The 19,881-nt window shown below is 25.5% G+C and overlaps 5 protein-coding genes across 5 annotated transcripts; 1 reads left to right on the top strand and 4 right to left on the bottom strand.

Annotated features, from left to right (window-relative positions):
• Positions 1-1,224: 1,224 nt before the first annotated feature.
• Positions 1,225-6,906, bottom strand: Phum_PHUM372300 (uncharacterized protein; the record flags this gene model as incomplete). Its single annotated transcript, XM_002428217.1, has 15 exons — positions 1,225-2,098; positions 2,482-2,771; positions 2,863-3,060; positions 3,145-3,352; positions 3,503-3,567; positions 4,044-4,099; positions 4,430-4,565; positions 4,658-4,810; positions 4,901-5,086; positions 5,167-5,273; positions 5,370-5,546; positions 5,848-6,032; positions 6,107-6,267; positions 6,436-6,505; positions 6,821-6,906. 15 exons carry the CDS (start codon positions 6,904-6,906, stop codon positions 1,225-1,227), a joined length of 2,952 nt encoding a protein of 983 aa, XP_002428262.1.
• Positions 6,907-8,029: 1,123 nt separating this feature from the next.
• Phum_PHUM372290 (Proliferating cell nuclear antigen, putative) lies at positions 8,030-9,262 on the bottom strand (the record flags this gene model as incomplete). Its single annotated transcript, XM_002428216.1, has 5 exons — positions 8,030-8,140; positions 8,213-8,352; positions 8,481-8,625; positions 8,727-8,892; positions 9,042-9,262. 5 exons carry the CDS (start codon positions 9,260-9,262, stop codon positions 8,030-8,032), a joined length of 783 nt encoding a protein of 260 aa, XP_002428261.1.
• A 287-nt stretch (positions 9,263-9,549) lies between these two features.
• Positions 9,550-11,600, bottom strand: Phum_PHUM372280 (ATPase n2b, putative; the record flags this gene model as incomplete). Its single annotated transcript, XM_002428215.1, has 9 exons — positions 9,550-9,657; positions 9,819-9,941; positions 10,011-10,151; positions 10,247-10,418; positions 10,524-10,762; positions 10,825-11,022; positions 11,096-11,371; positions 11,508-11,543; positions 11,571-11,600. 9 exons carry the CDS (start codon positions 11,598-11,600, stop codon positions 9,550-9,552), a joined length of 1,323 nt encoding a protein of 440 aa, XP_002428260.1.
• Positions 11,601-12,031: 431 nt separating this feature from the next.
• Positions 12,032-16,721, bottom strand: Phum_PHUM372270 (Phosphatidylinositol 3-kinase catalytic subunit type, putative; the record flags this gene model as incomplete). Its single annotated transcript, XM_002428214.1, has 14 exons — positions 12,032-12,263; positions 12,344-12,587; positions 12,659-12,808; positions 12,890-13,104; positions 13,181-13,338; positions 13,429-13,618; positions 13,691-13,882; positions 13,974-14,290; positions 14,386-14,583; positions 14,669-14,764; positions 15,477-15,635; positions 15,731-16,001; positions 16,249-16,437; positions 16,651-16,721. 14 exons carry the CDS (start codon positions 16,719-16,721, stop codon positions 12,032-12,034), a joined length of 2,682 nt encoding a protein of 893 aa, XP_002428259.1.
• A 488-nt stretch (positions 16,722-17,209) lies between these two features.
• Positions 17,210-19,056, top strand: Phum_PHUM372260 (mitochondrial 28S ribosomal protein S29, putative; the record flags this gene model as incomplete). Its single annotated transcript, XM_002428213.1, has 7 exons — positions 17,210-17,296; positions 17,384-17,597; positions 17,710-17,802; positions 17,881-18,017; positions 18,114-18,274; positions 18,376-18,604; positions 18,871-19,056. 7 exons carry the CDS (start codon positions 17,210-17,212, stop codon positions 19,054-19,056), a joined length of 1,107 nt encoding a protein of 368 aa, XP_002428258.1.
• Positions 19,057-19,881: the final 825 nt, after the last annotated feature.

The raw sequence follows: 19,881 nt of genomic DNA, 5'->3' as shown, positions 1-19,881 counted from the left end.
AAATTTTTTTTTTTAATATATAATAAATATTAAGTTATTATATTTTAATATTATTACGTATAATCTGTAACTAATACAGTAAAAACTCAGTCTAAAAAAAATTAGTTAATTAGTTTAATAAAAAAAAAATTAATTAATTAATAATAAGTGAGCTTAAATTTTATTTATTTATTTTTGTCGTTGTAAATCGTTTTTCCCCTCCCCCCTTTTTTTCTCTTTAAATTAATCAAAATAAAAAAAGCTAAAAAAATGTTTTTAATGCAGGCTTGCTTATTTATTATTATTATTTTTTTTAAAAATTATTCGTTTCGTATTTTTAATTAATAATAATAATAATAATAATAATATCGTGTTATTAAAACAACTACATAAAACTATTTAATTATTATTAATTTATTTAATTTTTTGTTAATATATATATATATAAATAAAAGCAAGAAGCATACTTTATTTATTTTGTTCCAAGGCCCCGCATTTAAAATAAGCTTAAGCATTATTAATTATTATAAATAAATAATAAATTATTATTATTATTATTTTTTTTTTTATTTAAACTTAAGCCGGTAACAAAATTTTTAAATAAATAAATAAATAAATTGATTTTACATAAGTTAAAAACTTTTGAATGATTAATTAATTAATTTTAACTCGCCTAATAAAAATAAATAAATAATTAACTTGATTAATAATAATAACAAAATTATTTTTTAATAATAATATTTATTAAAATGCAAAATTTTTCAAAAAAAAATTATTAATAATAATTTATTAATATTTTTTTTTAGGCAAACGATTCGATGTTAAAGAAAAATTTTATTTTCACTTCTCACTAATTCGATATTTTTTGTATATTTAAATAATTAAATTATTAATAAATAAATAATAAGGAATGTTTAAATTTTTTTTACTAATACGAACCGCAAAACTTTGGTAAAAATTTTACCAAAAACTCTTCTAGTTTATCTAAAAATTTTAAACTTATATAAAAAAAAAAAAAAAGAAATCGAACTGAAGCAAGCAATATTAATAATAATAATACAACCGAAGATAAATTAAATTTAATCATTATTAATGAAAACGTTATTTAATTAAAATAATTTAATCTACCTGAAAAGCGCTACCTTTTTTTTTTTTTAGTGACTACCTATTATTTTTTATGTATGTAGTATATATATATACGTTTTGTTTCAATTTTATTTAATGATAAAATGTAATACGAACCAACTAAGAAGAAGGACTTTGTCTCCTTTCGAGGTCTTTAGCAACATCATCCACGGAAATCAACATTTCAATAGGAATGCAACCGAGTTCACCTCCTGTAGCTCCTTCTGGCTTGGTTCCCCACGATGGTTTCGATTCTTTTGCTTTTGACGTATCAGGTACTTTACCTCCTTGAATTGCTCTTTTTTCTTTGAGTTTTAATGAAAATATGGCAACGCTCCGAGCTCTTTTCATTAGTGATCTTTTAATGCGTTGTTTTTTTGCAGCGATTTCAGCATCATCAGGAAGTTTTGATGAAGAAGATAAACTGGAAGAGGTAGATTCGGGTGCAGATTCCGAAACTGGGGTGGTTGAAGAACTTGATTTCGATTCTTTTTCTAATATGGTGAGTGTATCGGATTTTCTTTCTTTTTCGGAATTGAAGCGAAATTTAGATCTAGACCAAGGAGGCGCGGATCGTAATAAATCAGAATCGGACGATGATGAATCTTTAGGAATGCAATCAGTGCTCCGATACGATGATAAACCTTTGTTTCCTTTAGATCCCACTTCGGGTTCGCTAGTTTTTCTAGTCTTATCCAAAGCAAATCGTCTCATCCAGTCGGCATTAGCGTGAGAACCTATTGTTAAATTGTAGGCGCTTTCTTCGGAAGTCAACCAATGATTACCTAATTTTAAATTCATTTTTTTCGATAAATCTGGAGTTAATGGGGTTCTTAGAGCGGCAACACTTCCTGAAATATGTTTTTTGAACTCTTTAGGTATCGGTTTTATCTCTTGCTTAAGTTCTTTAAAATTAAGTAAATTTTGTTTCTTCGTTTCCACCGATTCGGTTCCTTTGGGTGCTTCTTTTTTTGCAGCAGGAGAAACCACAAATCTAAAACATGATCCATAAATTCACTTCTCATTGTTTAAAATAAATTATAATATCATTTAAAAAAAAAAAAGAGTTAAAAATTACTCAAAAATCATTTACAATTCGTAAATTAATATTAAATTGTAAAATAAGAAAAACTTTTTATTTTTTAAAATATATTTGTAAATAAAAATTCTGCTTTTATTATTTGACTTCGGTTTAATTATTTCGTAATAACTTTAAAATGCAATTTATTTAGGCCCAAAAACGCCTATTAATAATAAATAAATTTAATTAATTTATTTTGCTTTAATTTGATTAATGATTTGAAAGCAACTACCAGTCGCCTTCTGCCGGCAATATACCCCCTCACGTATTATTACAGTATTCAATTTCGATTTTACCTTCCGATTACTAACCCGGTGCCTTCTTGAACCGATGATGTACAGGAGCAAGCAGCCTGACGGCGAGCAAATTCAACTTTGGCCATTTCGGTAGCAACCCATTCGGGTAAATCGGGTATTGAATTACTTATTAAATACCGCAAAATAAGCATGACATGCTCAAGCGCTACTATCAACAAAATCGTTTGAGTAGTAGACATTTCGGGAAACATTCTATGAACTTGGCCAGATAAGCCGATCAGAGCGCAATTGACTAACACTGCTATTAAACCCATTATCTGCATTGCGTTCTACAAAATTTTTGAAATTGAAAGAAAAATGAAGCAAATAATTAGCCAATTGCATTTTGATTAAAAAAAAAAAAATCAAAAACATACTTACCTGCCAACAACCAATATCAGGCACTCTTTGTCCAAAAGGTCGTTGAAATATAAAACACAATTTGAAAGCATCGCTTCTTATTTCTATTAAATTATTTATAAGAGCACAAAAAGCAGCCATGGGAAACGCAGAAGAGAATAAAACTACGTAACCCATTTGAATAAACATTTCTAAATGATCTTCAAATGTTCCATCGTACTAAAATTAAAAAAATAAACAATGTCAGATGTTTAAATTTTAATAATTTAAATATATTAAATTTTATTTGTAAACTATTAGCACCTTAAATAACGTGCTTTCAAGCTCTGCCTGACTGATATTTCTATTTCCCGATGCTTTTTGATCTTGACTTTTCGAACTGATATTTTCAACGTTTTGTTCTTCTTCACTAGGAGGAAATTCTTTGACTTCCGAAGGACTAAGTGCACCAAACAAATCAAAACTTAACTTGGCGAGTCTGATCTGCTCAAGAGATACGGTAATGCAGATTCTTTAATATTTCCTATAACTTGTCGTGTAATTAGAAGTGCCGCTAATTGCTGAAAACCACAAAAAAACCGTTACTATCAAAACTTCAAAAAAAAATGAAAAGTGTCACCAAGTAATTTTTCCTAATCGAAAATATCTTACTTCTTTTAACTTTTCTTGATCCTGAAGATAAAAGGCGATGTAAAATAAAGACAAAAATGAATTTACGAACTGAAACTGAAAAAGGAAAAACAAATTTAATATATTCAAATATTAAAAAAAAAATTAATTGGGACGAAAATAATACAAAAAATAAATCAAACAATAAGTGAAAATGTAAATTGTAAACAAAATCGACTAAAATAAAACAAAAATAAAATTCAATAACGTGTCGGCTTTTTATTTGAAGCTACACAACTTTTTGGAAATTTATATACACAGGAAGCCAATAAGCTAAACATGTCAAAAATAAATTTTGCAAAATAATAATACTAAGATAAATTTAAAAAATTGATTGTATGTATGTGTGATGATTTATTAATTAATGCAAAAACTTTACCCAAAAATTACAAATAAAAATTATAATTGCACTCTACTATATAATAAAAAATTATAAAATTATAATGAGTTTATACGATGCACTCAAGATATTGTGAAAATCATGCCGAAAAAAAATACATAATGAAATTTTATCAAATTATTAAAATACAAACCAGAGCTACTTTGACGATAAGATGATTTTCAAAATCTGTGTCTAGTCGATAGTTTTCTATTAATAAAAAAAAGGAAATTTAGGTAGAAATGGTTAAATGAATATGTAAAAATTTGTACTTAAAGTAACTTTTTAGGTATCTATACAACAAACTGTCTTTCATAGTCGAAATTATTAACTATTGTGTGAAAAATTTTTAAATGCAGTTTTCTTACGGATTTTACCTAACACATGTATTATTGAAAATTTGTATGTTTCTTTTTTTTTTTTTTTTTCCAAGTTTTTTTTTAAAAATCGACTACATTGAAAATAGTAAAACAAAGCCTAATAATATAAATTCAATCAAAATAAAAAAATTAAATAATAATAATAATAATTTAAATTTACCCATATCGTTAAGCCAACGAGCAACTTTATAATAAGCTTCATCAAAAAATGTTATGACGATGGCTAGTAATATTTTTGGAAAATAACTTAAAAAAAATGGAAAACCCTTCTTGTGTAATATTCCATCCCACCAATCCTGTAAAATAATTTCACGACATTTAGAATATTCACCCCAAATTAATATTTTGTCAATTATTCGTTTAATTAAATAAACAGGATTATTTTTACCTGAAGTTGAAGAATAATAATCATTGTTATGAAAACAATAATTAAGCAAATTATCATTATAGGAATTGTGACAAAATAACGAAAAACGTATCTTTTCCAAGACGGATAAGTCGGTTCAAGACGATTCGTAACAGCGCTTACTTCTAAAGGCCCCTACAAAAAAAAAAATAAACCTTTAATTTTTTTTTTAAAATAAAAAATTTAAAAACGAGTTAATTTTTAATTGTGAACTAAAGACTTTACCGTAAAAAATGGCCGCGGCTCCATAAGTAAATCGTTTCTCTGATCTAAAGTTCCCCATTTATAAGCTAAACTGGCACTATACCTTTTCCATGCTTCCAAATATATACTAGTCCACAAAACATTAAATAAAGAAAAGAGTACGTATAAAACATCCTCGGTAGCTTGATCTCCCCTACAAAAACCAATCTAAAAAAAAAAAAAAATTTGTTAGGTTAGTAATAATTTCAATAAAATTTTTTTTAACGAATTATTATTATTATTCTTACCCAAAATAAAAAACCAACAATAGCAGGCACAATAAGAGCCATGGTATAATGGCCCAACCAAGCAAAATACATGGCTATCTGCACACCAAAGTAGTTGCAAATATCATCTAAAATATTTAAAAATAATAATTAAATTTTAAACTTTGGTTTATTTGAAATTTAATACTTAATAATACAATTTAAAGGATAAGTTTAAAAATTACCTAAAGGTTGTTGCTTGAAAAAAGCCTGAACCCAAGTTTTTTGTAGGTTTTTCAATGTAGGAAGTTCATGTAATGGAAAAATTTGAGATATTACACCAGCTGTAAGAAATTTTGGAACTATGGCTTGGCCTTCATTAAACTGAACACCAGCAGGTTTTTCTTCAACGTCATTAGCATCTAAAAAAAATTATAACATGAACGTTTATGTAAAAATTAATCATGTTTTCAATATGGCTAACAATCACATAATTAATTACACTTTAAAAATAATAACTGCCTTTTTATTTTAATTTCCTTTTTTTTTTTTTTTTTTATTAAATACAAAGATATTTTTGTTGAAAGTTATCATATAAATATTTTCAAAAATTAAATAAAGATTTAATAATCGGCCAACCTTAAATTAAAGCAAAATCACGAATAGATAATTACATTTAAATATTAATAGTTTTATTTAAAAATTAAATTTGAATAAACATACTTGCTCTCAAATTCTGTAAAAGATTCAAAATTAACCATTGCCTCTCTTGAGTTGAAAAAAAGTTATTTTTATCTTCAATTATTTCAAAACACAAAATATCTTTTTCAACAAATTCTTTTAAACCACCTCCATATTCTTTTTTAAGAGGCTTTGGAAGATGATATTGCTCAGCGGCTTTTAATAATCTGTAAGAAAAAAAAAATTTTTGTTTTAAAAATGTTAATTTATATTGTAATATTTTGAATAATAATGTTTGTACACTTTGTAAGGAGCAGTTAAGTGAAATCCATAGCTATCAGAGGAAGAATGATGACGAACATGGACAATCAAGCCAGGAGCACCACTTTTCAATCGTGATAATAACCACATAAGAATAGAATCTGAAGTCGATGAAGGAAATAAAAGAACAACATCACATTCCTAAAATACAACAAATCAATTAATACCTTAATTAAGCCTAAAATTATCTAATAACTGTAGTCTTCATGTATTTCTTTAGTATTCTAAAATTTTAACAATTTTTATTGTTTATTTTACTTGAGAATAATAATAAAATGTATGAACAACCCAAACTATAACTATATTTACCCTAGTGGGCACCATTTGAATCCATAACTTTCTCGGTGTCATCAAGTGCCCAGTGCATGGAATTTTTTTCCTCAATAATTTTGAGGCTGCATGTATTTAAAAATTTTAATTTAAAAATTACAATAAAACTACTTGCAATAATTTAGTTAATAAAAAAAATTTATTAATTTAAAAAAAAATAATTGTTAGTAATTTTAATAATTTTTTTTTTTTGATAAAAATAAATTAAATGTACATTAAAGTAAAAAATTAAAAATTTGCCAGTGTGTAAAAAATACATAATAAGAAAAACATAAGAAATTATAAGTAATTGAGAGAAATTTTTTAATATCATTATTAAATTATGATGTAATTAAAAAAAAAAAAAAAAAAAAATTTTTTTAACTTGCCTGTATCCAATTTCTCTTTTGCTGAGGAAATTATTTTCCTTCTGCGTATAACATTTTCATTTTCATTTTCGTTTTCTTCCATTTTTGAATTGACCAAAAATTGGCCAATATTATATTAATCTGGTTTGAAATATTTCATACACTAAAATTTTTTTTAAAAATCATTATTATTACTTTGTTAAAAAAATTAATACAAATGCACAAAATCAAAGACTTCATAAAATAATAAAGATAATCAGATATTTTTAGCTTTTTTTCTAAACGTTTTGAAAAATAAAAATAAAAATCCATATATAAAACAGTTAAATATTAATCGTATTAAGTATTTTTTTTTAATATTGCAAAACCTTATTCATAATTACACCGGAAAAAATAAAAATAAATAATATCTAAAATGAAATAAATGTTACCTTACCTTTGCAGTTCACATCAAAGTAAATACAACATGGCTACTTCTTCAAATTAAAATTTATTTACATTAATAATTCATAGATGGATGATTAGATTAAGTTCATGATGCAATATGAAAAATTCATTTTAATTATTTTTAATAAAAAAAAACCGTTGCAGTTATTTTATATTGTTTTATTTTAAAAGTTCTTTGGTTATTAAAGCTATTTTAGTAAGAAGCCTTGATTTTGGCGGGAATAATCTCAATATATTTTTATAAATATTTATAGAGATTATCGAAATTAATAACTGAAGTATGATTTTTTTCTATTATTGTAATCTGCCCGTTAATCCGTTTAAAATTTTAGTATCGTAATTAATTATATTATATATTATAATTTTAACAATGTAATTGATAATTAATCAAGATCTAATTTAAAAATTTCAAATTTTTCTCTATAATGAATGATTTGTATTTACTACAAATTTCTAACAGAAGTTCAAAATAGAACATATATATTTTCCATAAACAAAAAAATATTCAGGGAAAAGAAATTTTTTGGCAAACCATATTAATTAATTAAAATTTAAAAAAGGAAAATGTAATTAAAAATCAATCAATCACATTGAAAATAGCATTAAACATAAAAAAAAATTGGCATTTTATTTAATACTTTTTACAAATAAATTATCAAAATCATAAAAAGGTAATTGCAAAATGTGTTTCTTCTTTTCATAAAAGGTATACGACTTGGATTTACAAAATTTAGAAGATTTAAAATCAAAAGGAAGTGAAAATTATTTAGTCTTAATAATCAGTTTTCTTCATCTTCGATTTTAGGTGCAAGATAAAACCTCATGTAACCAAAATCAGCAATGCCATATTCCAACATTAATGGTACATCATGACTCATGGATAATTTAACCTACGACAATTAATATATTTTTTTAAAATTTATAAATAAATATTGTAATAAAATGAGTAAATACCATCATACCTGATTTGATAATGGTGATGCCTTGGTAAATTTATTTAGGTACTGGCAAGAAAATGTTAAGCTTACAGCTTCTTGTTTTTCAATTATTACTGCCTCTTCTTCTTTATCAATGTTAGCAGTCTGTACGAGTTTAATGTTGGCTAAAAAAAGTTTATGTGAATATATTAAAAATAATAAATCAAAATATATTATAAGTTATTTTAAGATTTTGATTTTATAAAATTTTTTTTTCAATAAAGGTTGGCATAATATAATACATAATAAATACCTGAGCCAATGTCTCCCGAAGAACTAAATTGAATACCATCTTTGGTGCATGTTATACCAATACTTTCCCCAAACTGACTTAAGTCTCTGCATATTCTAGCAAATTCCATTGTTGGCATTTTAACCACACAAGCATATTCAGTATCCTAAACATAAAGCAAACAATAAAATACAAATAAAGTTATATAATTGCAAAATATTCTTTTTTAAATAAATAAAGAAAATAAATTTTCTTTCATTTACTAACAGGAATTCCTAAATGCTCTTGATCTAAATTCATCAATTTCATTTCATAATCTGAAACTTTTTCCTGATGTTCTGACTCGAACACAAAAGTGACAGTGTCAGGATTATCGAGAGCTCTGATTGTCACTACATCATCTACTCCAGCACATTTTAAAATTTTAACTAAACTGAAATTAAAATAAAATTAATTAGAGGGTAAATATCTACAAATTAATACTAAAATTTAACTAGAAACATCGGTACTACTATACTATAGACATCAGTATTACTTATTTGACAAATTAGATTAAATAGAATGCATTAAACTTAATATTACCTTCCAATATTCATTCCCATACTCATATTTCTATCGCATCTGTATTTATCAAAACCATCACATTTTAAGTTAAGGGAAACTAAGGAAACATGGGAACTGTCCATAGCTTGGAGTTGGATTCCAGCATCTGAACAATCAAAACTCGCCTCATTAAGGAGTTCTTTAATTGCATCTAAAACCTTTTTTAAAATAGCACTTTTAGCTAATCTTGCTTCAAACATGGTTAATTATTTGATTTAAAAAATAATATAAAATAAAATAATTTTATTTGGCAATTGCAATTTCACTGAAGAGCAACAAACCCAGCAACAACAGCTTAACTTGGCGCCAGAACAAAAAGTCTACCAACTTATTTTTTACAAATAATAAGTTAAGAAAATGGCGGAAAGTTTTAAATGTAAAGAAAAAAAAAATAGGATTGATGTTCGTTTGGGGTATTTTATTTAAAAAACAACTAAATTCACTGCAATAATTTATTATTTTACAAAAATATTGTTTCAATTTTATTTTAGGTATTCCAATATAAATTAGAACACATTTCTTTAATTCTTGATACGGTACGTTTAAAAGCAAACACTTCTTCTGATCCAGAAAATAAGCTGGCTTTTGAGTTTTCCTGTAAAATAATATTTTTTTTTTCCTTAATAATTATGCAATGGAAAAAAACAAGAATTCTTTTAAGAACTTTTATAATTGTTAATTAAAAATTTATTGTTATTTACTCGAAATAAAACATTAAATTAAAAACGTAACATAAAATAAACATTACATATTTACTGTGTCATTTTCTAAATTAAGATCATCCATTACTAATCTACTATAGTCTTCATTTACTGAATTTTTATTTGATACAGAGAATAAATTTTTTGGTTCGTCAGCTGCAGACATCATAATTTTTACCTGCTCAAAACATGTTGATATTATTTTCAAAAGTATTTTTTAATTTTGTACAAACAAAAAAAAAATTACTTTATTGTCATATAGTGTATCAATCAAATGAATAAATCTTCTTGCTTGATTTCTTTCTGTTAAATCCATTTTGGGAACATCTTTGATTAAAATGGTCTTAAATTCTTTGGCTATTCGAATATAATCTGCAGAAGCTAACGGCTAAAGAGTAGTTTTTTTAAATAAAACAAAATTTTATAAGTAGGCTATTCTTTTTTATTGTATAATTTTTTTTTTTTGACATTTTAAAAACTTACTCTTTCGCATAGTTCTTCGAAAGACGCGTATAACACCTCACCGCAAGTGTTAGGAAATACAACAGAATGCCCTAATACAGTTATTTCTTTAGGCTCTACTCCTTTATTTTGTTTTTGACAAAGTTCTTTAAAAGCATTATCCATAATCATTTGAGTACCGGGTTCTTTATTTCTTAAAGAAAAAAAAAAAAATTTTTATTATTTATCCTACAAATACTTAATAATTGGATTTTTAAAATGAGTCATAGAGTAATAGTTTAGTAATAAAGTTACCAACATTAAATATCTTTCTTGCTTGTCTCCAGCAATAGATAGCCTAAAATCTTTTCCAAATATTTCTATTACGTCGCAGTGTTTTTTTAATATTGGAATAAAAGGTAGAAAATTTACTCTTTGCAATCCATTTTTATATAAATCGTCAGGCGCACGATTAGATGTAGCTACCATGACCATACCGTAATTAAACATTTCAGTAAAAATTCGTTTTAATATCATGGCGTCTGCTATATCCGTTACCTAGAAATAGGAATCTATTACAATTTTACATTAACACGATAAATTTATTTCGAAATTCTAACCTGAAATTCATCAAAACATAATAACCAAGCGTGGCTAACTAATTGTTTTGCTACCGGCCTAATGGGATCAAAAGATTTATTTCTATAAATTTGTGATAAACTTGATGTTGACTTGTGTTCTTTTTTTTTTAGTTGATGAATTCGAGCATGGACATCAGTCATAAAATCGTTAAAATGAACCCGTCGTTTATAAAATCCCTAAAAAATTTTCAAATAATACAAACTTCACATCATTTCACAATTAATTCAACTTTAAAAAAGTTAACTTTACTTTAACACTTTCATAAAAAATATCCATGAGCATGGTTTTTCCTGCACCTACAGACCCATGAATATATACCCCTTTTGGAGGTCTTAAATTTTTTATTTTTCCCGGGGAATAATGTTTTAAATTTTCATATAACTCTTGTAATTTATTGATTACGATCAATTGATTTGGATCAGGTTTTATTTGACCATTTGAAATTTTTTCCTTAACAACATAAGCAGGACCGTCATGAAATCGACTCTTGGATATCAAAAACCATAAATGATAAAGTAATCGGTTCTTTCTAATATTTCTACTTAAAAAATTTTTAAAACATCAATCGCTGTTATTCAAAATTTCAAAATTAAAATAATAAAGAATAATTACTTATAAATCATTGTGAAATAAAGTATTTTTTAAAATTACGGTAAATTACGGATTCCCTGGATTTGTTTAGAAAATTTTTATATTTCTGAAAAAAAAAATAATTAATTTTAACTAATAATTTATGACTTCTTTCTAAAACCATTTTAAAAATTAAAAATATTAAGATTTTTGTATCATGTTTAAAAGCAAAATATGTGATTTTGTTTCAAAACATCGAAAATTAAATACAAACATTTGTGCCAACTCTTTAAAATGCCTAAATGAAAAAAAAAAAACAATAACAATAACAAATAAAAATTTTTTAATTTTAATCTTAAAATTATGGCAGCGAATTTTTTGCTTGTGTGAAGTACTATTTGAAAAATTCCCATAACTAAATAGGTATGCACCTTTAAATTATTTCTTGAAAAGGTTAATTACGTATCGTCCAAACTTTTGATAAATATTATTGCACCACCAACGTTTAGTTATAACGAGAAAAAATAGTGTTTAAAAACAATTTTAACAAAAAAATTTTTAAAAACACGATTTTTAATAAATAAAAAATATCACAATATTATTCAATTATAAAAATTATTTTCTCCAATATTGGGCTAATTTGTGAAAATGTTCAACTAATGCCGGCATTACAGCAGACACGCTCAAGTCTAATAAATTTTGCATGTAATGAACGGCTTCTTCATCGGTTAAATCTAATCTAAATTTGTCTTGAACTTTTTTAACTGCTTTATCCGGTTCAAGAGCAATATCAGGCACAGAAGCATCAACCATTAAAGAAAACAAATTTAGCATTAAATTAGCATGTCTAAAAAAACAAAAACGAAAAGAAAATTAATTTTAAAAAAATTTAAAATGACCCAAGAATTTTCATAAATAATAAATAACCTTCTCAAATGTAAAAAAGCAGTGTAACACTGTTTTCTAAATTGTTGATAATGTTCAGAATTTTCTCCTCCCATTGCGTCCACCATTTCTTTACTCAACTTCATGGGTGGAGGCATCGGTTTTGGATCGCGACCGAGAATATACCCGAAATCAATGTGAAACAATTTACCATCTTTGGTTAGAAGCAAATTGTCAAAGTGACGATCGCCGACTCCGAGAAGGTAAGTAATGACACAATAACCCGCTAAAAAATTTTTTTACAATTAAGAAACACCTTTCGAAATCCTCCATTTCATCATAACGGAAAACACTCACCGCAACTCCTAACGTAAGAATCGACAACTTCGCTAGAGATACCGTAGGGTCCTGTTGAGTTGGGATGATGTTTTCGAAAATAATTGTGTATACTTCCTTCCGATTCCAAAACTTCCGCTACTGTCGTGGACTCGATAAATTGCAAAAAACCTGTTTCGACAAAAAATGAATTTAAAATGCTGCTGTCTCGGTAGTTATGATGATACCTTCTTAATTTCTTTCTTTTCTTACCGTGCTTCGCACTGGTAGCTAGAACTCTGTAAGGAGTTAATTTCAAGTCTAAATTTTCACTTCTCAGTAACTTATCCATTAGAGTTATCATTTGTAATATAAGTTGGTCCTGTCGTAAATCGTCACCGTATTTAAAAATGGCCACGTATTCTTTATTGTCATCGGTCAAAAAAGTTAACCGAGATGGCATGAGCGCGGATTTAAATAAAGATGCCCTAATTATTAATTAAAGTGATTAATTAAATTAATTTTTAAAAACGAGCATTTTTATAAATGAGAACGAAAACTTACTTTTCTGGAATGATTCCTTTTATTAAAACTTGTGGATCCAAAGGAAAAAGAAGAGGTTCGAAATTAGTAAAATTAAATTTTAACGCTTCGGGATCGGACAAAAGATACTGCAATCTTTCCGTTTTTTTTTTCCTGTTTCCGCTTTCTCTGGCTACAGTCTAAAAATGCAAAATTTCATGTCGAATAATAAAGAACAATTTTATTGAAGTTTATTATTTTTAATAAAATGCTAAAAAATTTTAATATACCTTGACCAGTTGAACAAGTTTGTTTATAAAATTTTGTTGCCTTTGCAAATATTGTCTTCTTTTTTTCAATTCACCGTTTCCTTTCATGAGTTTTTCAGAAAATAATTTCATAACCGTCATGTACATTTCTCTTACTTTACTATCTTGCTTTCCGTTATTTTCTTGTTCCTCACACTCTATCACTAAATACCTGAAAATAAAAAATTAATTTCATAAAAAAAAATTAAAGTCATTATTATGAAAAACGTTGTTTAATGTTTACCAATAAAAATAATTAGCTAAAGTTGTATTTTTGGATGCTCTATCAATCAAAAACGAAGCTAAATCACAATTTTCTTCTCCGAAATCTGTTTTATTTTGTTCTTCGCCATCGTTGGAATATGAAAATTCATTTAATTCCGTATTGTTTCCTTGAATATTATCATTAACGGTGTTGATAACGAGATGATTTTCACTGAAATAAAATTTAAAAAAAGGCCTTAATAATAATATTATTGGTTTTGGCATGAAGTATTTTTGTAGGATTTGAATCATTTTTATCATACCTTGAAACTTTTTCGTTTCGAGATACCAATGAATTATCATCATTTTTCGAAACCAACGAAGCAGCTTTAATGCACTCGAAATTTTCATATTTTAATGCCTGGACTAGTTGTAATAAATATAATAATAAATCTTCGTCGCATGCTTGTTTTAAACGAGTGACTGCATACTTTCTCACAACCGGATGTGTAAAATTGGGAGACAACAATTCTAATGCGTCTTCGACATCCATGGGGGCCCAGTGATTTAATAATTCAATTGCTTGACGATTTTCCGATGCTATCGACCAATTAACGCATTTTAAAAATTTCGTTAGAGCCTGTTATCAATCGAAAATATTGTGTAATAATTATCTTTTCTTTTTTTTTTGCAGATAGTATTCAAAATAAGCATTTGTTGAATAATCATTTATACCTTTTTTTGATTACTTAAATAAAATCTGAATTTCCAAACCAAATCTTGTTCCTCGACCGAAAGCTGAGTTGTAGGAGGATATCCAACGATTGTATTTAAAGCGTCTCTGACAATGGCATTGGGTTTTAAATCTCTATCTGATACACCCGAACGAATAGAACGAGCCAGTTTGTGGTGTTTGCTTTCGACTAAATTTTCCTGACAATTAAGAATTAATCATAATGCAGAAAATTTAATGGTAATGGCCAAAATGGTGACTAAAAAAAAGTACAGTTAAACATACTTGTAAAACTTCGTGATCGGGTATCGTAACGATATCAGCTTGTGGTTTGAACATGTAAATCTCATCGCCGTCATGCTCGTAATACACAATTGAATGCTTTAACAATGAAATTAATTAAATGAGTAATTTAAAAAAAAAATTTACAAATACAAAACAAACTTGAAAAAAATTATACACCATTTTCAATTAAAAAAAAAAAAGTTTGAGTAACGCCACATTGATTATGTAACATCCACACTGACCAAATTTCAATAATCCCCTCTGCGACTTTTTAAACAGGCGGCGATCACAAAAATTAAATACTTTAAATCTTTTTCATAGAAAAAATTTTAATAACTATTTTTTTACATATTGTTGCATTAAAAAATTAATTTAAAAAACTTTATAATTTAAATAAAATATTGTAAATAATAATTTATTTTTATTTAATTAGTTTTAAAGTATTCGACATATTAATTATGATTTAAATTGTTAAAAAACTTTTTCTCCAACATGCTGTAGCTATCAATAAATAAACTGTCTTAAATTTTGATAAAAACATATAATTTTTTTTTTTTTTTTACTTTACAAATAAATAAATAAAAAGAAAATAAAGAAAATGCTTTCTAAAAACTGAAATCAATTTCATAAAAATTTCATACAAAATGAATTTCTTATCAAAAGTAAACGAGTTTAATTTAAAATATATTAAATTACAAGTACTTACATATGCAGTTGTATACTACAGTTACATGTGGTTATTTATATTAAAAATCTTTTACAATAATATTAAAAGTATAAAAAAAAAAATAATAATAATTTTACTCACAGGAACTGAATTGACTTCGATAAAAGGAAATTCGATCATCAAATGAAAAAAATTTGAATTTTTTTTTTCCATTTCATTGATAACTTCTATTTCAAGAAATGCTAATCTATCTAACCAATCAACCACTGGCAGTTGGCCAATTTTATGTTTTTTAACCAGCTGAAAGTTAATAAAACATTTATAAGATACCACGATTGATTTAAAAAAAAAAAAAATTATCAAAAGCAAAATTTAAGATAAACAAGGTGCAGCACCTTTGCAAGCCTTTGAGTTTGAATTTTTCCATTATCTTTGGTTTTCCCAGGTGTTTGACTAGGGAAATTTCCATCAGCTTCACAGTTTGGCCAGACTTTGAGATCTATCATACCAGTCCTGAACACGCCATGTTTGCCAAATAATGATATTGTAGTCCCTCCAACCGGCTGAGTTTGAGAACATCCGATACAATCATAAATGGTTAAAGCTAATTGAGCATTTCTCGGCAAATCACTAAACAAAACTGGCAATGTAACCCATTCATTCCAACTAAAATAAAAACCAAAAAAAAATCTAAAAGTATCATATAAGTTTGAAAATTTTTCAAACTGATTATTTGTGATTTAACGACTTATTGAATAATAAGATATGGAAAAATGCAACAGTGGTCAAAAAAAATAGTTTAAAAATTTGTTTAATTAACAATTAGTTTTAAATTAAACAAAATTTTTTAATATTTATTCTGATCTAATTAAAGTTACCAAATAAAACTTAAAAATGATAATTTAATACCTACTTCCAACGTGTAGTAAATGGTTTGTAGCTTGTACACACTGGCAGAGCTAATGGTCTATTATCAGCAAAAACTTGGCACACCACTTTCAAATCTGCAGTTTCTTGTTGATAAAGTCCACAGAATTTGAGCATAGGATCTTCAAGGAGTTTATCAAATTGTTGTCTTTCTTTGTGTCCATCTAGAGTACCTCTATATGGGAAAATTTTTTTTTTTAAACAAAAATTTTCATTTCACAAAAAAGGAAATTTTTTCACATTACAGTATTTCAAAATTTGATTTCTTTGTTGTTTTAAATTAGAAACAAGAAAAAAAAGCTGAAATTCAATTTTTTCAATGCAAACCAGTAAAAAATTAATCTTTAATTCTAAAACATACGTTTAGCAAGAAATTGTATAGACTTACATTTTAACCCTAACGTTTACATCTAATTGGGACGAATATATGTAATAAAATTTATCACTGGAATCATCCATTTTTATAAGTGACGGTAAAATAAAAATAAAAACTTAAAATTTCATGTTAAATCCATTTTAAAAAAAGTTTTTTCTAAATCTGGGTACAAATCATGTCGAAGAACTTAAACAATACAAAATACGATTTGATGAATAAAAGTGATATTGTTATTCATTACTGCTATTCCACTTTCGACGACATATGACAGTTAAATATCTTTAATAAATACATAAAAACTTGAATGTAGTCCTATGGTAAATATAAAATTTAGACCTGATTTTTTTTTATATATTGATAACTCTATGGTAAGACTGGAACTGTAGCAAGTGCCTAATTTAATTATTAACTTGTTACGGATAAATCTGTTCTTTTGTGAATTAAAATCTACATTTCAGATGCCATTGACACTAAGTATACTATTATTACTTTTATTTATTTATTTTTTTTTAATTGAAATTATTTAATTTTTTATTGATTTCAAGGAAACCAATGTCTCAAACCAATATATATGTTTCGGCAGATTTTATCTGCTTTTTCTACTTTTCAAAGTTCGGAAGGAAGTATTCAAAATTTTATGACACTTGAAAAAAATCCTGTATGTTTTTTTAGTTAAAAACATTAAATTTCCTTTAAGTAATTTTCTTTTTTCCTTAATAATTCTTTTTTTTTTTTTTTTTTTAAGAGTAATCATTCGCAAAAAGACGTTGGACTCATTTATACTCTTCCTAATAATTTAGCATTGGATGTTTTATTTCAAAAAGGTTTGCCCAGTCAATACAGAGATGAATGTGAAACATTTAATGAAACACCAATTTTGATTAGGAAACCTGCTCTAGAAATAATAAATTATTTGAAAAATACTAATTTTAATTCGCCTATAAACAAATATGTTCTTTGTATCCTTTTAATGGTTAAATTGTATGGTATCGATTACAGATAATTACTATAAGGTTAAAATTAATTATTACAACATTCGATAATATTTAGAATCTTAATTTTATTGAAAAGATGGAAAAAAAGGAGGAGGAAAAGCATTCACTTTATATCACATAATTCATTATGCCAGTTTAAATGATTACCTTATAGTTCATGTGCCAAGAAGTAATTTAAAAAAAAAAAAAATTTTGATTTTTATTATTCCAGAAAAAATAAATGACTAATATCTAAAATTTATTTCAGTACAAGAATGGTATTTTAACAAAGTTGAAATAGAAAAATCTATAAACAGTAATTGTGTTTTTGATTTACCTATTAGGGGCTCACATTGGTTAAAACATTTTAAAAATCAAAATGAAAATATTATAAAAAAGTTAGATGTAAGAAAACAAAAAAAAAAAAAAAATTAATTAATTAAATGAAGTAGACGAGACTTTTGATTATTTTCAATTATTATTGTTTTTTAAATGTTACAGTTAAAGCTTAACAATGAATACAAGTGGAACATTCAAGAAATAAATTACAAAGGAGAAAGTTTGTTAAATTTAGTGAATTTTGGCATTAATAGGACAAAGTATTCTTGTGAAGTTATTAATGCTGTTTTTGAGGAAGCTAAACAACTGTCAAAAAATAACTGGTAAGGAAAAAAAATTTAAAATAATGTTAATAATAAAGGCATTTGTTTTATTATTATAAATTTAATATGTTTTTTAGAATGTAATTTTTGCTTTTTTTTAGCGTCAAAACATTAGTTGCTATGGAAGGATATAATTTATTATTTAATGCTGAACCTTGTTACAAACGTAGAAAAGGACAATGGAAACCAGAGGATATAAATTGCACTGAAGCTTTCAAAAATATAGCAAAAGCTGATTGGCATAATGGAGCTGTTATTTTGACTTGCACATCATTAGCTCGAGATAATACATTAAAATCTTATTTACCTGTGAATCTTTTAAAGACAAATGTAAGTGCTTAACGATAAATTTTAAAAGATATTTTAAATGTTCTCTACAAAAAATTTTAAATAAATTAAAATTATGTTTAGAAATAAAAAGTATTTTTTTTAAAAGAAGAATTAAACAAAATAATTATACTTTTTAATATGTGGTAACCTACAAGGTGTATGTTTGCATTGTATAGTTTTATACAACTATAATAGTTTTATAAGCTGCAAACAAAAGTCAAGTAATTAATTAACTTAATAATTTTAATTTATTTATTTTATTTCAGGGAATTGAGTTCTTGCATCCTTTTATACCCATTGAAGTACCACCTTTAAATGACAAAGAAATGATGAGTGTACTGGAATACTACAGATCGAAAAAATGGCTTTTGACTTCACAAGGAGATGAAGAATTAAAATTTTTATGCGCTGGAAATTATTATACGTTACGAAAACTATGTAGTCCTCTTTAATAATTTATTAATTACTAATTATGTTTTTATAATTTTTTAAATTCGTTAATAAAAATTTAATTAAAACAAAAAAAATTTTCAACCTTTTTCTTTTATTTATTTTTACATTGAAACAAAAAAAAAAAAAATGTAATAAAAAGTACGTAATATATATAATAAAAGTTAATAAATTTAAAGTAAAATTTTTTTTTGAATTCGTAATTTATCAAATTATAAGTTTAATTACGACCTAAATATTTGTAATAAATAAAATAATAATAAAAAAAAAAAAAATTTATTGATTTCTGCGCACTTCAGGCAAGTATAGAACAAGTAGTAAAAATAATAATTTTTTTTTTTTTTTTAATTCACATTCTTAACGGTTTTTTTCGGTAACGAATTAAACTTTTTAAATTTAAATTCGTTTAAAAATTTTTTAATTAATTTATTTTAAATTTTAAATTTCTATTAAAATAGAAAACTTTTTTTTTTTTTTAGTTTAAAAACAATTGAATAAATTTAGCAAGAGAAAAGAATTATTTTTTTTTTTTTTATACTTAGTAAAAATTTAAATGATCTAAAAAAAAAAAAATCTTACCCAAAAGTAGGTTGAATATCCAAAGATTCAGACGGTCCTGTTTTGAGTACTATAAAAATAACAACCGTTGATAGGTTCCAATAAAATTTTAAATTTGATATACCGCTATTATAATAATCGAATGAATTACGTTGAGATTCGTATTCAACATACAGGACTACCATCCTGGATGGATGACGGTTACTTAGCCCTTACAGGTTACTTTTACCCGCACCATAATACAAAACTAAAAACTAAAACTTGGTTCT

This window comes from Pediculus humanus, genomic scaffold (assembly GCF_000006295.1).
Source record: "Pediculus humanus corporis 1103172107803 genomic scaffold, whole genome shotgun sequence".
Lineage (NCBI taxonomy): Eukaryota > Metazoa > Arthropoda > Insecta > Psocodea > Pediculidae > Pediculus > Pediculus humanus.
The sequence above is the reverse complement of the archived record's forward strand: the minus strand, read 5'-3'. Positions and strand labels throughout refer to the sequence as shown.